Source organism: Pelecanus crispus, chromosome 2 (genome assembly GCF_030463565.1).
Source record: "Pelecanus crispus isolate bPelCri1 chromosome 2, bPelCri1.pri, whole genome shotgun sequence".
NCBI classification, from domain to species: Eukaryota; Metazoa; Chordata; class Aves; order Pelecaniformes; family Pelecanidae; genus Pelecanus; species Pelecanus crispus.
The window spans coordinates 126,513,377-126,530,085 of record NC_134644.1 but is presented as its reverse complement, the minus strand read 5'-3'; the positions used below and the strand labels follow the sequence as shown (position 1 = coordinate 126,530,085).

General features: G+C 42.2%; 1 protein-coding gene across 1 annotated transcript; it reads right to left on the bottom strand.

Annotated features, from left to right (window-relative positions):
- Positions 1 to 4,170: 4,170 nt before the first annotated feature.
- On the bottom strand, positions 4,171 to 16,033 carry RNF125 (ring finger protein 125). Its single transcript, XM_075705060.1, has 6 exons — positions 15,852 to 16,033; positions 11,838 to 11,991; positions 9,205 to 9,299; positions 7,727 to 7,817; positions 5,330 to 5,437; positions 4,171 to 4,263 (listed from the first exon to the last, which is right to left on the bottom strand). The coding sequence occupies exons 1-6, from the start codon at positions 16,031 to 16,033 to the stop codon at positions 4,171 to 4,173; spliced, it is 723 nt and encodes a 240-aa protein (XP_075561175.1).
- Positions 16,034 to 16,709: the final 676 nt, after the last annotated feature.

Genomic DNA, 16,709 nt, shown 5'->3' with positions numbered 1-16,709 from the left:
CGCTCTGGGACGATCTCACCGCGCACCTCCGCGTCCCGCGGTGCCGCCGCCGCGTAGAGGCCGAGGGCCCGGGGGGGGCCCGTCTACCGCCACTCTGTGTGCGCCCGCTAGGGGGCGCCGCAGTGCCCGCCGGGGGGCGGCGCCGGGGTCCCGGGGCCGGGGCCCCGGCCCCGGGACCCCGGCGCCGCCCCCCGGCCTAGGCCCGAGATGGGAGAAAAGCGTTTACGACGCCCCCCCCCACCCCCAAAATTTTGGCAATGGTTTAAAAACAAGTGGATTGGTAGAGACTACCTTTTTTCCAGGCTCTATTAGTCTGTGGAGATTACGTTAGTTCATAATGAAACTAAGATTCAGGCTGGGCCTGGTCTCTCACCCCGAACCAAAGCTGTGGGGCAAAGGGCCGAGGAGAAGTGGGTCCTTCACCTTCCTTTTCCCTGTCTCCTTGAGGCTGTACCATAGCTGGGTGTTCAGAGGAGATGACTAGGTGGGGAGATTTCCGAGACTTGTGTTTCACCTATAGAATCACAGAATCGTTTATGTTGGAAACGCCCTTTTAAGATCATCCACTCCAACCATTAGCCTAGCACTACCAAGTCCACCACTAAACCAATTAAGGGGAGAGCAGTAATTTCACATTTCCTGGCTTGGTGGCTGGATTATTTTTTAATGAAAGTAAAACTAGGAATCATTAAGGTTGGAAAGGATCTCTAAGATCATCAGTCCAACCACCAACCCAGCACCACCATGCCCACTAAACCACGTCCCCAAGTGCCACATCTACCCGTTTTTCGAACACCCCCAGGGATGGTGACTCCACCACCCCTCTGGGCAGCCTGTTCCAATGCTTGACCACTCTTTCCGTGAAGAAATTTTTTCCTAATATCCAATCTAAACCTCAGCCTCCAGCATTTCAAAACTAATTAGGCTTTAGACGTCCATCAGAGCTGCTTCTTGTATCTGCCGGTGATTGGCAGCAAGAGGCAATGCCCACACCACCATCTGGGCTCATGGTTTGGAGGGGAGAGAGGGAGCAGCAGGAAACAAAACTGAAGCTCAGGTCTCTCCAGGTGCAGACCAAGAGCGAACCATCCTGTGATTCTGTCAAGGATGCTGGCTCTGTTTTCTCATTCAGGATCAGCTGAAAATGCTAGTATCTTCCTAAGCAAAAGCAGAGAGAGCAGAGCAAAAACCAATGACTGCCCTAAACATCTTCTTTTTAGACCACATGGAGGCAAAATTTGAATGCCTCTAAGCACCAGGAGATCTGAAATGCTGAAGGGAACACACATCTGAAGCGATGGGCCCAATGTCAGAGTTAAGTTATCTGGGCTGGTATATTTATTGCCCATGCTTCAGGTTGGGAGAAAATCAGTGGAAAAGGCAGAACCACCTGGGCAGGGATCTGCCAGGAGAGGACAGGCCTGGGATTCGAGGCGTTACAGCAAGATACCCTCTTGTAACTGTGGTTGTGCTAGCTCAGGACGTTACTGCTCCCCTGTGCTCATCACCACTCTGTTAGAGGCTGCTAAGGGTTAGCTGAGCTCTTCATGGGCTGGCAAAAAAACCCTACTATTTAAAGTGATCAACTGATTATCTTCTTCCCTGAAATGAAGTAGGAAGCCAGGCCGGTAGATCTGAGTAGGCACAATGGGTAACGAGTGGCAGTTGGTGGCAGTAACCTCTTCAACAGTGCAAGTACAGCCAGAAGAAGACACAGAACTACAACTAAAGTGGTAAATAGCCTGCAGAATGCTTCTTGCCTGTTTTTGCGTCAGTTAGGACTACACACCACAGCTGTATAGCCAGCTTCAGGTGTGCCCTATCCATGCCGGGACAGTACATTAAAAGGAAGAATTACAGAAGCGTCGGTTCAGATGCTACGCAACCACCTTGCGTAACTCTTTGGGAGAGAGGCAGCATGGCCTTCAGCCTCAGCACGCAAGAGGCTGGCAGAGATGGGCTTCCAAGCCTTTTCGGTCCTCCTGGATGACTTCAGCAAAGCATGTCCTTATGCCTCAATTTCTCAATCTGTAAAAGGGGAGCAGTTTTTAATCACCAAATGAGGCTGCTGTGAAGTTAAATTAATTACTGCAGGTAAAGAGGGTTACGTCCCTTGAAGGCAGGTGTTAAACAAAAGCAAAGATTTATTACTAAAGCAACATGATAGGTCCATTTGAACTTTGTTTGGGAGACCACAGTATTTATCGATTAGTAGCTTTTGGCAGGGGGAGAAATTGCACAGATGACCTCAGGGAAGTAAACTACAGGAAGGTGTGTGTGTGAAGGCATTCATGCTCTTGCTAACGTTATTGTAAATCTTGATCCTTTAATAAAGCTGTGACCTTGGAGTTGACAACTAGTACGCCACGGAGCAATATATAGCATGGCACCAGCCTTGTAAATCTTATGTAGTTTTTGCCATTGACATAGACAACATGTAAAGAGAAATCAGGCAGCTGAAGTTTATGAAACACATTTATTTGAAGGAAAGGATTTTAAATCAGACTTTTTAGATGAAATTAAACCAACAGCCCTGCCAACTTTTTATTCCTTGTGATAAAACATATTCGTGAAATGAAATCTCAACAGTGAAAACTTGTAGAACTGCTCATAAAATTTTGCCATTTGCAGGGGGCAACTGCCACTGAAGAGGTACATTTTAGACCACCTTTGCACAGCTGTTGTACAACTTGGTACAACTACTTTTTGCACAACTATGATTTTGGTTGCTTTCTTGACAATGCTGCTGCTGCTGCAAGAACAGCACATCTCCTTGCCAGTATGAAAAGGGCAAGGATTTGTTCTGTGGGAGTGGTCAAGGAAAGATGGATGTGAGCAGAAGGGGAAAGAGAGAAAGCTGTGTAACTGCAGGGGAATCAGAAGGTGCCATGTGCAAGGGGAAGGACGTATTTTGCTCTTGCCAGGTGTATCTGTATCGCCACCGACAAAGAACACTCGCAGCCACAGACAAAACTAAGGACAGCACTCCTACAGTGGTAGCTTATTTCATACATATAAAAAGTTCTCTATACATTTTTTAGATGTGCAAGAAGTCATAAATCCAGTAACTTTTTCCTTATATTTTTGGCTACTTTGCTCTGGCAGACCAATTTTTTTTTTTTTTTTTTTTTTAGTTACTCAAATTCCACCCTTTGGAGCAGCACTGTCCATCTTTCTGACTGAGGAGTTTCCATTCCCCAGGGCAGTTCTTGAAGAGAAGGGAAAGCAACTTTCCCAGGCACATGAAACATTGAATCTTTCTCTTCCCCAAAAGGAGCCACTTTCTGATTCCAAGAAAAGCTAGTAAAGACCTAAAGGCTATTGGGAGTTTCCTTGTTAGCATGTTACCATGTGATTAAAGCTACTTTAATGGCTGTACATGCTTCTATGCATGAACGTGAATTTTAATTTCTTACAGATCAACTGTATCTTTGAAAAATACTATGTTATACTGTACATGTAAAAAACTGTACATACTTTTTTTTAACTTCCATAGTAAGTATACAGGTTAGTTAAAAGATGCTGTCAATCTCTTGAACAGGTTTCTATTTTTTTATTATGAACATAATATTCACTTCTTGCTATCTTTTCATGACAGCTCTCACTTAACAACTTTGCTAATTTTGAGTCTCATCTTGTACTCTAAATGGAAACTTATGTGCAGTCTTACGGGGTCAGTAATACTGTCCTTGACAGTAAGTAGTAGGCCTGATACTGTTTTGGGGGGGGGTTGTTCCAATTTGTTTGGTCCTGTAGCATCTGAGAAGCTGTTGTTTGTCATCTACCTCCAGCATTGCATTGTCATCATCAATGTACAAAAGACTGGCTTGCTCCTGGAATGGAGCTGCAAACAAATAGGAAAGGCTGCTGTCAAAGCGCAGTGTTTCTATATACTGGACCAGCACTGAGTTCAGGTCCACTGTGTTTTAGGTAGAGAAATTGACAATATTTTCTTTTATCCTTACAAAAGAAAAATAACACATTTTTTCAAATGAAAGTGAAATTTAATTTTAAAAAAAAGAATTTAAAACCAAAACAATGCTTAAGAAAAAAAAAACACAACATTTTTAGATCTACACAGGTTACTAACACTCCATTAACTGCAAAAGGCTAAATTTTAGTGACCGTGTTTATCTACAGACCATGTTCTTTCACTTTTTGCAGTAGTGCTTACACGCTGTTTGGATGACTCATATGCACATATTCTAAGAATGACCCATCCAGAACTCTTTCAACAAGAACTTCTCCAACGGTGTTTATGTCCTGAAAGAAAAAAAAGGATATTTTACTGACTATCAAGATAGTAATTAATGTGTTAATAGATTTAATTTTGGCTGCTTGGGTTACCAGTTAACAAAACACTGGTTTCAGTGGGTTTACATTCATGTTTAAAGTTTACTGCCTAACTTTCTACTCCTTAGTGGTAAACACTGCAACATAAAGCAAGAGAAATCATTATGAAACTTGAAATAAATGACAATGTGAAATGCAGAAACAGATTAATTCCGTGATTATGCAAAACCCAACAATGCTAATGGTCTTTATTAAAGAGTCCAATTTGGTGATGCATGTTATATTACTGTGTATAGAAATAAACACTCGGGTCTTAGCTATACTTTATGAAGCTACATATGTGTGAGATATCATTAAAGTGCTATCATACATAAGTCTGTTTCCACCATGTGCACGAATTATAGGTTCAGATTATTAAGATTTACTGCCCTGCCCTCCATTTGGACATCATTTTCTTTAGTACTTTTGCACCATTTGAAAAAAATAATGTTTTATATCTTTCTTTGGGATTTTGTCTGGATGAGTATCAAACATAAATACAGGAAAGCACTAATGAATATTCTTCAGAAATTCTAACAGCATGTTAATGCTTGTGCTGCCTTTTCTATTTCACAGCCCACTCAGACAGCAAACAACTGCAGCACCTTTCAGAAGTACAGCTGTGTCACCTTGGGTTCTTACAGAATAAAAATGGGTTGCTGAAACAACTTTCATTTAAAGTACGCAGGTTTTCATCTGAGGATCTCCAAGTCATTTATAAACGTGAGTCAGATGCATAATACCTGTTAAGAGATGAGGTAACAGAGTACCTTTCCTTTGTCCCAGCATTAGGCAGCAACAGAACTGACAACAGAATTCATAAGCTGGCACCTCTGAGTACCAGACTGCGCTGTTTCTGTACACATCTGCCACGCTTCATGACTTTGTGGTGCAGTTATCAGCTCAGTTCTTTTCAGGACTTCTTGAATGTAAAAGGTGTGGAGGAAGATATGCATAAAGAAATCAAGTCCAGTAGTTTGCAAATACCATTACTCACTATGTAGCCTTCATAATGGAGTGTATGTCTGAGTTGAAGATGCCTTATAAAATTTCTGCTGAAATAGCTTGGATCTCTCGCAGGTGTTAAAGAACAAATTGGACAACACTATAAATAAATGGAAGGAAGTATTCAATTTTCATCTTGCAGGTCTTACAGAAGAAATATTATCAGTGTTTAAAACAACAGAAATGTGAAATAAGTAGATCTGCTATGGCCAAACAGCATTCTCTGAGCAAGACAAATACTGCTAGGCACAGTGCACTTCCAGATCAGCTGTCAATTATGCTAATCCCTGCTGTGTAATTTGTGTCTGCAGACATCCCAAGAACTGCCAACCTATATAGATCTGATGGTTAATATATTCCCTCCTACCAGCTACAAGAGAACAGTAATATAAAAGCATTTGTTATATCCAAAACAAAATTTATCATCCAAACAACTCATGTATCCATTTGTTTACCATTCAAATAATAAACTAATAAAAAATAATCCATTTGTTTATCAGCCAAGCCACTGTGTGGATGATAAAGTGCTACAAGAAACATACAGGATTTCTCTGGTCATCAATAACAAATTAATTCATCTGTGTGTTTACAACAGACGTGCCTAAAACACTTCATTAGAAGAAAAGATGAATTACTTCCTGTGGGTTCTCTGTAATATAAAAGTTGCAGTTGTTGCAACATCTATTTCTTCAACCAATATCATGAGAACACTGTGCATATGCCAAAAAGATGATTATCATGGAATACACCATGTGAAAATATACTAAAAACAGCTTTATGACATGTTGTGGTAATGAACATTATGACACAACACACCAAAAAATCCTATTTAGAACAAAAAGCCTTTTTAGAACTAAAAGTCCAATGTGTTTATTCTAAGTTTGAAATAAAAAGGTTGAAATAGCTATGCCGAATCACTTTTTCAGGTACTCCTGAAATCCTGAAACAGTTACTCTAAAGGTATTTCAGAATTAAAGGGAAGGGTCGGTGTGTCAGTAGCAAACAACAAAGTGCACCTCTCAGCATGTTCCCTCTCTTTGCTTTGTATTAATGATGTGGTGTCTACAGTTTATAAACCAGCTAAAGCAGTTATGAAACCAGTATGACTTAAAAGAGCACATTTTCATTTCCTTGCTTATAATTTTTATGTTATTGGTAGGCAAACATAGTTCTGAATATTGTTTTTTACATTAGGTTTCAAAGAAATGTGCAACAGAGGCTGTATAATGCATATTACTCACGAGTCTCTCAGGATCAGCTTGTATATGCAATTCCGAATTGAGCAAAGGATTTAATAATTTTCTGAGTTTTAAGGCTTAATTCTGCCCTACAGCTACACAGTACGGCTATTTATGAATTTGCCCTGAGTGAAAAAATAAGAGCTTATAGACTGATAGGTGTGATAAAAATTATTGACAATTATTTCAGCTGACCAAAGTACAGAGACTAATCTGAAAAATACAAAATTTGGCAAAATCTTATACATTAAAGCATTAGCTCAGATAAAGGTGAACACAGTATACACTCAGGAGTGAATGCTTCCTTCAATTTACTTGGAGGTCTGGCTCCAGCATAACTTGCTAATACGATCATGGTTAAAGTGGTGAAAACTAACCTGCAAAGTAGAAGGGAATGGAGCAGGTTTCCCCCATCCCACCCGCTGCTGGAAACGGGAACGTTGGTTGATTTGTCTACAAGTCCTTCAGTCTGTAACCTCTCTAAAACACCTCTTCTGTGAGACGTGAGAAATGGAGTCTAAAATGCCTCGGCAAATAACTATCAGGGAAGTAAATTACGCTCATCGAGATCTGAGTCTACAGCCTATGGACCTCCATGCTACAAACAGGGTCACAGTAAGACCTTGCAGACTCCATGGACCTTCAGAATGAAGCCAGTTATGTGAAGTTAACTTAAAAAAATTTAAAAAAACCCACTGACCTATATGAGGCCCTGTAAGCAGTTCTCAAATTATAACCCCAAAACCCAGACTGGAATACACAGCAAATGCTGCACATGAATCTGAGTTAGGTCAGTAGAAATAGCACATGCGGGATTTAAAAGCAGGCAAGTCACTGAACCTAACAATGCTCATTCTCTTGGCTGTAAGTAACTGCGTGTTGTATCAGTTGTTAAGACTTTCTACACCAATTTCAGCACTCCTACCAGCGCTCACAACGATAGGAGTGCTCATATTTTAAATATTGTACGCATGCATACTTGTCTGTGAGAGGGGGGAAGAGGGAATCACTGTAGGTAAGTTTTTCCTCCACTGTCAAAACCAAGTAAACAATTAATCTATTTTATCTTTGTCTATTTTCTCCTATCAGTAATGCTAGAATTAATCAGTTTAACACGTGAATTCAGTAAAACATATACTTATGCACATTACCACTGCTCTCCTTTCCAATCTGTGGTAAGTGAGACAATGGTCCATTAGTTCATCCTCATCTACTTCGCACTGGCAGTAAGGACAGGAATATCTGGAAATAAGAGGTAGTATATTGTTAGTGGCTGCAGACAGAACTGATGCATTCTTAGTACTACAAGCAAGAAAAGCAGTACTTAGATTTCTTTGGCCAGATATCATAAGAAGCTTCTTTTGCCGTAGTTAAAATGCAGCATGGGTGTATGACATGTAGCTGGGTGTGATGTACGCTATGCTGCCAAAAGGTCAGCCTTGCTAATGGACGCTGCGAAGACTGCACAGAACTGTGCCAGCATGTCAGGATATTGATCCAGAAAAACAGTCTTAACATAACCACGACCTTAGAGAAGAATGGATGAAAACACTGAACACTACAACTATAGACATCTGATAAAAGCATCATTTAATTGCTGTGATGCACTTGGAGCATGCGTGACCAAACTACCAATCTAATTCTCAGAAGCCCTCATTAAGTTTCGACACTTTCTCATAGAGGATTCCTACTTAGTTTTCAGTACAGAGTATGGTCTTGTTGCACGGTGGAAACACTATTTGCAGATTAGGGCAGTTTTCAAATGTGTGTGGATGAATGTTCAAGTTCTCTGAGCATCAAAAGAACAATAACTGAGAAGGAGATAGGTTTGCTGAGCAAGCAACCTGAATAATATGTCAATTAGGAATTCAAGTAGCACAGAGTATAGGGACTTTAACTTACATATATCATTTTAATAATGACATAAAAATTGTTCCTATTCATTAATGGACAAAACTTAAGGCCATTGAACTTCAAGACTGCAGTCATTCTAGAATTGCTACACACCTAATCAATTGTTCTAACAGGTCCTGCCCTGAAAGAGAATGAAAGGGACAAAGAATTTGAACTTTTGACATATGACACACCTATATTCTGTAAATATATATATTCTCTATATATAGTTTAAGTATGTAAATAAGAAAAGCTGTCAGTCTTCTTAATTCAAAACTATTTCTGAAGAACAAATTATTAGATGAGAACCAATTAAATTTAGATTATTATTAGTCTTACTCATTCTGGAAATAACCACCATTGTCAAGGAGTTTTATTTGAAAGTAAACGTAATTCTTCCCCCCCAAAAAATATCAAAAGCTGCTGACTTGTCAAAATACTGTTGTTTCTACAAAACAGGTCACATAGAGCTAAATTCTATCAAAATCATACTAACTGCAAGTAAAATGTATTATTTTATAGTCATAGACAAAAAAGAAATTAGAGTCCATTGTAAGTACTATTTGAGTATTATGATTTTAAAATATTAGTAAAGGATTCGTGTTCAATTCTATAAACCAGAAACAAGTTCCAAGTTAAAAAAAAAAACTGAGAATTCTTCTACCAGTTTGAATTTACTATGTTGGGACAACAAACTCAAAAGTGCTTTTGCAATGTCGTCATCACAAAGGTCTACCTTGTTACAGCGTCTCCAAGCTCCTGTAGAGGTCCATATTTTTCTATATATTTTTCACAAGTTCTTAAATGAGCTCTCATTTCACTCAGACATACCTAAGTAATGAGAAGCAGCAGCTTGTTAGGTTTTATACCATGACACATTCACACTAATACATCACTCAGTATTTTGTTCTATATTTCTATATATTTCTATATTGAACTATATTGAACTATATTTCTAGTTCAAAGCCTTGTTACCACATTGTGGCTATACCCGGGGAAGAATACACATCATCTACTACTGGCTCAGTTTCTCAAGCATTATGTTACTGGTTTAGTATTGCTCTAATACATTTTATAATAATCACATCCATCTTATGAGAGTAAAGTGAATTAGAGTGAAAAAATTATTAGTTTGTGGTGATTTTACTTGTTCCTTACATTGACCCTTAATATTTTGGAATTAAATTAGGGAGGCAATAGGGAAACATTTCTAGTCTGGGGAGGTGGACCCTCCCAGTTCACTTCTTGCTCTGTCTTTAGTGGTGAAAATCTAGGTGAACTCTGTTAAAAACAAAAATTTTCCAACTTGAGGGCTGGATTCTGACCTCAGTGAAGTCATCAGCAAAACTTTTTACATATTCATTAAGGATAAGATTTAGGTTTTATATTGCTGCTGCTACTGGATATTTCCTTTAACTCAGAACTTCTAAATAACAAAACCGGTGAAGCAGAATCATGATGTATTTTCTATGATGAGAAACAATATGAAATGATAAGAAGTCACCATGTTGAGATCTTAAAATATTATTTGCACAGAAACAGTGCAGAGAGATTAATATTACTTACAGGTTAGTCTGTATTTTTAACCTTTAAACATTGATGACTGGTTCCAGTGAATCTTGGTGAAGAAATTTAAAATAACCCTGTCCCAGATGTCTGTGCCGTGGCTCCACTACAAACGATCATCCTGACTGCACATCAGCAGAATGAAACACGCTCATGCCTCAGCCCCTTAATTGCGATTTCCACTCCCCAAGTGGAAACTGTAAATGAAATTAGGTTTATACTAACACAGTAATCCATGCGTTGGCGTGACTGAGACACTGCAGGAGCATTTGCCAAGGGGTAGTCTGCCAAATATCAGAAACAACATACAAAGGTGTCTTGACGCTATGATGCATTAAATGCACTCTCCTTTTCAACATACCTTAGTGGCCTCACCGATGGCTTTATGCAAGAAATACAGCCAACACTTTCTGCAGCCATAAGAAAGATTATAAACCCCTGCAGATGTCCATATGCAGGTCACTTCTTGTGCTCTGCCACAGTAGAGCAGAAGGCAGTACTTGAGCTCTACTAAGTAATGAGAAGCCTAGCTAAGCTATACGTAGCTCAGCGCTTCTTAACATACCTGTTACAACTGGGTTCCTTCTGCAAAACCCAATTTTAAAAACTACTGAAATTAAATTCGATATTTAGCTATTGTTAGTATCAAGGTGTTGCAGTTCATGCATTTCATTGTTAGTTTTAAGCAAATCTTTCCCAGGTAGAAAATACATGGCAAAAAGGTAAAGAACCAATAGTGTTAACAACAAATAAACATTTTTGCTGCTTTTCTTATGTTCTCTGTAATTCCCTACAACGCTGCAAATAGCAGTCTTTCCGAAGTTCACACATTTACTTGCTGATTTACGTTTTATGGTGTTTTCACACTGCTGCAGCTAGACAAGAAAGATTTAAGGGTATTGTTTTGCAGTTTGCAAGACAGGAGAAATTATAAAAGCCAGATGTGAATCCATTCAGAGAAAAAATAAGAGGGAGTCATATATAAGCTGTACAATCTCCTCCCACAAAACAACACAGGCATAAAAATATGGGGGGAGAGCAGTACTGAAGAGTGTTCATTATACAGAAAGAGGCACAGAGTAAGTATTCACAAACATGGGAGAAAATACTTGGGTTTATATGAATTTTCAAATAAACGTATATTAATTCAATCTTGTTTAATTGTTTTTCTTATTGATATATGCCCTGTCCTGCACCACAAAGTCCTGTTAACCTTTTGCTCTGCACCTTGTTTTGATGAAACATGATTAACATGTTCCAGTTCAAACAGTAGCATTTAAAACTTCATTTCCATGTAAGTGATGTTTCAAAAGGCTTTATTTAGATTTAAGGAAAAAGGCTAAGTTTAAGTAGCTTTACCAAGGGTGGGGGGCAGGGGGGCGACACGACAGGGATGGACGACAGGGTGGTTTAAAAAAAAAAAAAAACCCACAAAATTTTGTATTTTTGTCCTGTATTTTAACGGATGCAATTGTGGCCAGGATTTTTATAATTAAACAGTCACAGAATATGAAAAAAACCGGATTTGTCCTTTCTCCAGCCAAAGCCAACACAGGGAACCAAGAAGATTCAGCTCCCATAGGTTTAGGCTTGAGCTTAATATTTGCAATGGCACTGGCAGAGTGTTTTAATGCTCTTTTAGATACAGAACTTGATAAATCACAAAAATTTATTCTTCCATCATCATGCTGGTGGAGTTTCTCTGTTTAGACATGCCCTTAAAAACAGATCTTAATAGTGTTAGTTCTCGTGCATGGATACATCTCTGGAATTATTTAGTAGTTAGTGTTCAAGGCTGCAAACCTCTGTTTCACATTCTGTGCAATTTCGGTATGTGCTCTCCATCTTCTTGGTAATATCAGTGGCTGGAATTCCTTCAGAAGGGAGGTAAGCGCGGCAGTAAGGGCACGTCCATGCATTATTCTTTAAACTTGCAGAAATACAGGAATGACAGAATCTATACGTAGAAAGAAATGAAAACAAATGTGGTAATTCCCCCAAAACACGCTTCAGACAAGGCAGGGTATATAGAAAAAGCATCAAAATCTTGCACTAAATGCATCCTCAGTGTAACACTGCAGGCTATTTGTTCTTAGGGTATACTGAGAAGATTGTGGGTACTGTTCCTGCAGCCCTACTTGTGTTAAGGGGAGCACTGAAAACAGACAAACTGAGCACCCTTGTAGCAAGGAAATGTATGTGACTGTGAGGACTCAGTTCAGAGCAGAAAGAGAGGAGCCTGTCCCCTGTGGGCCCGGCAAAGCCTGCAGTCCATGATTTCAAAACCTGCTATCACAGCAAAGATTATTTCATTTTTGTAGTGTTGCTGCTGGATGATGTCACAAATATACATACTGATAGCTTACTGTAAGTCTTCCTGAGCCCATAAACAGAAGAATACTCCATGCCGCTCCTGTGATGGAGAAGAATCCAGGTTGTTAGGACAAGGGAATTTCTCCAATACATGATGAAGTCCGGAGCTGGAGAATTACACTCAGAGGTTTTAGGCAGCAGTCACAGGGAAAGTGTTAACTTGTTGTGGTATGTGGTTCGCTGACCTAGCTATCGCAGGGTTTTGACTGGATAAAGGCATACCTACCTCTGCGAGTGTCCAAGCCACTTCACTTCTCTGGTTTTAGTAATAAAAGCAGGTTGGATTAGCGGTCACTGCAGATGCTTTTGAAAGCTTTTTGTCAGTTAGGGATATGAAGATAAGCTTTGGTGAATCTTCCCCTAGAGATTTAAGACATTACCGCCCTTCGCTATCTGAGCACCACTGCAAAGCCCCAGTGCTAATGGGACAGGAGATGGCCTTTCTTTGCATTAGATTATGGCTCCCCATCACGTCAAGATAGGGATCTGGTGGTCTCAGGTAGAGTGACAGCCTGGGGCTGCAAGGAAGGACAAAAGAAAGGATGCAGACTGACTGCTGCCCCCCTGGCTTTGGAGGAGCTGTTGTGCCAGACTGCAACCCACAGTGAGTGCGCTGCTCAGCCTGGGTGAGTGTGCAGACAGCAGACACATAAGGGTGAGGAGGTGGCAAAAGTCCTCGCACCTCTGCGATAGATGTGCACTTGTGCCCCTCTCCTAAGTACCACAGCCCTGCAGCAGAAGCAAACTTGTGTCTGCAACCCCAGCTGCGTGAACGCAAAATTTCACCTAAATAAACTGCTGACTTTGCATTGAAACAGCTAAGGAGCAGGAACATCTTCCTTTTTGTCAATTCTGCTTGGAAATTCAATGCAGTAGCTTCCAGAAGAGAGGCACCAAAAACCGTAAATCACTGCGGTCATGATCAGCAGATCACTCAAATCAGCTTGTACTGGTGGTCATGCTGTGCCAATTTAGGATGTTGCCACTCACACTCTCCTGTGCTGCCCCTCTGTTGAATCATAGAATCATTTAGGTTGGAGAAGACCTTTTAAGATCGAGTCCAACCATAAACCAAAGGTTACCCACCTTTCCTTCTGTCTCCTCTCCCAACCCTCCAGCCCAGCAGAAGGTATCATGTGCTTATCTCTCAGATACTTCTACTCAGTTTGGCGTTTTAGTACAAATCCACCTCCTTTCCCAGTTGCTAAAATGCTAACCTTTGCACCAGAGGTGCTAAATCCACATTGCCCCCACCAGCTCTGCTATGTAGACAGCAACTCCAGCAGAGGCGTGGAGTTGGAAGCTGAGGCAAAACCTTCTTAAGCCGCTGTAAAACAACTTGCCAAGCTTGCCAGTGCACTCCGCAACAGCATTTCTAACATACTTAACAGCCTGTGATCGACCTATAGCAGGATTTCAGATGTAATCTCTTCTTTGGAAGCCTTCTTCCTATATAGCTCCACGGAGCCATGTAAAATACAATCAAAGCCTAAGTCAGACAGAAGGTGGTATTTTGCAGTTACAGAAGTATAAATGATTACACAAAGTGCAAAGAGAGTACAGCCAAGACCCAACATGCTCCCTGTCCAAGGATAAACTCTGAATTGTTACACACGGTTTGCCCTCGGGCAGGTTTTAGCTTAGATTATTCCTGCACTTTAGACAGGGTTGAAAAGGTTTCTTTGTTTCCTTGAGGAACAGATGAGTCTTCTATAAATAACCCTGTACAAGGTTCACACATGCTGTCTGAGAGCTTTCCCCTTTTAATGTCACAAAATACAAAATCAGATTACCCTTTGCCAGTTTGTTCACCCTCCCCCTAAAACTGTCAGTAGCAGAAAAAAAGTTAACATAAAGGATGCAAGGATTGGTGAAGAGCAACTACGCTCATGCACTATACACAAATAGTCTTTTGCTACTAGTCAGTGATTTGTTCAGTTGACTGTAAAAACAAATTGCAAGAATTTCAGGTTCAACAACAAAAAACCCTCCACCCTTAACCCAATTTATCACTCTGCTTTATTCGCTCAGTCCATATCTAAACAGGTAAAACAAATAAACAAACAAAACTTAAAGCAGTGCAGGTAGATGAAACAAAACCTAAGCATCTCAGGATATTGACCCTGAACATTGCTAAGCCCTACTTTTTTCCCCTTCCGTTCAGCCTCCAAACAATTGCCTCAAGTTTCTAGTTAGAGGCTGCATAACTCTTCTCAAATCCAACAAAAGCTAATACATTAGTTCTTGAAGATACTGAGGGTGCTGCAAACAGTTGCATTTTTAGACATACATACATGTGTATGTCTCGGCTCAGGAGCACATCATTTTCCATGACCTGGAATAAATAATAAAACAAGCCTCCCCAGGCGAATATCAGAAAAGGCGCAGCTACTTGGCTGGATTTCTGTTGAGAAGGAACTCTGCAAAGTTGCCGATAGTTTCTGAGGCCAACAAGTCGTCCTGGAAACTAAGAACGGGCTCAGAAACTTGCTAGGAAGCCTTTTATTCTGTTTTTCTTTCTTTTTTTTAATTTTTCCAAAATTATTCCTAAACAGTGGCTTAAGCCATACTTCTGACTGCCGTTATCACTAGGATGCCTGTGCCAGGTGCCGTTTGTAAAGGGAGTCACTAGCAGATGGTTCATGTTTGTTCTTGCATTCTACACCTGCATATGTTGCTCTGTGCTGATTCTATTTGGGACCTTTATGCCATGCTTGCATCTGGACGAGACTGAGATTAGGGGCGATACTCTAGTTATGGCTCACATTAAATTTGTGGCGAAGACAACCATTAGAAATACCCACTTGGAATCTGAACCAGAACACACTCGCTCTAGAACAGCCGGTTTTACTCGTTGATTTTTTAAGTGGTCCAGAATAACCAGCCTTATCCTAAAGCAGCTATCTGCGAATGGATTTTCCGGCATATCCTAACCTTAAGCAAAGTTAGTTGGGATGAATCTAGACATACTTCTAGGTATGTAACAGGAAAAAAAAAATAGGGCACAGGTGTCCCAACCTCTCTCTGCAGTCAGCAGGGAAACAGATGCGACTTATTTCAGGTAGTTCAATCTTAAACGGGCTGACTGCGGAGCCGCTTACCTGTGCCCGCCGCCTATGGAGGCATGCGGACAGTGCTGCTGCTTTACCCTTTACCTATATGTAAACCACTGAGGAAACACGGTTACTCTACTTTCGGTCAGCTCCAGGCGGATTTTTCCCCCTCTCCCTCGGCTTCTCCCTCAGGCCTCTCCCCGGCCGGGCGAACCCCGGCTGTCCGCACCCCGCACCTCTCCCCTTGCCAGCCCCACACCCCGACCTCCCGCCCGCCTCCATCCCAGGGCCGCTCCGCCGGCACGGAACCTCGGGGAGCCCCCTCGCCCGGGCCGGCGCTGGCTCCGGCCCTTCCGCCGCGGGGCTGCGGCCGCCGGCCCCGGGCACTTACACGTGTCCGCAGGGCGTCCGCACGGGGCGCTCCAGCACCTCCAGGCACACGGCGCACTCGAAGGACGGGGCGGGCGGCTGCCCCGGGGCCGGGGCCGGGGCCGGGGCCGGCTGCTGCTGCCGCCGCCGCCGCCGCCGCTCCGCCGCCGCCCGGCCCGTGCCGCCGCCCAGCGCCGAGCCCATGGCGCCGCCGAGCCCAGCCGGACCGAGCCGAGCAGCCCCGGACCGAGCCGAGCCGAGCCGAGCCGAGCCGCCCGCCGCCTGCGGGAAGCCCTCGCCGGCCGCCCACCGAGGCCGCCCCGGCAGGGAGAGGGATCCCCGCGGGGCCCCGCCCGGCAGGTCCCGCCTCACCGCTCCGGCCCGGCGGGATCTGGGATAGCGGCAGGTCTCCCCCGTGCTGGGAGAGCGGCGGAGGGACACCCCACCCCATCCCCCCATCCCCTTCTTTGTTTTTTCAACAGAATTTTACATCGCGGGGTGCAGGGGTGCTGTGGATGGGGAGGGGGTTGAGGTCTTGAACTGGCCACGAGGTAGGCGTGACCTTGAATTTTTTTAAGCCGAAAAAGCGTCAAAATCGAATCGCCACGGCGTTATTTCTTGTGACTCCCTGTGATGCATACTTACGAAATACTAGTATTTTTAAGAGAGATTAGAGCCGTGATGCTGCTTTAACTACCAAGGCGCGGAACCGGTGAGCGCAGATGGAAGTGACAAGGCACTTAAAATAGTGGCAGGCAGCCACTCTTTGTGGTGGTGGCAGTGGTGGCAGGCAGAATTATCTCGAAGCTGATAATTCAGTCAATGATTACTTTTTAAAATAAATTCTATGAGCACTGGAGATGGCATTTTCTCAGATGTG

Excerpts from the sequence above, each read along its gene's own strand:
- RNF125 (XM_075705060.1), bottom strand. The coding sequence starts at position 16,033 with ATGGGCTCGGCGCTGGGCGGCGGCACGGGCCGGGCGGCGGCGGAGCGG. Across the intron at positions 9,300-11,837 it reads GCACAGAATGTGAAACAGAG|GTATGTCTGAGTGAAATGAG; the intron begins GTTTGCAGCCTT and ends CTCATTACTTAG. Across the intron at positions 7,818-9,204 it reads CTTGGAGACGCTGTAACAAG|ATATTCCTGTCCTTACTGCC; the intron begins GTAGACCTTTGT and ends TCTTATTTCCAG.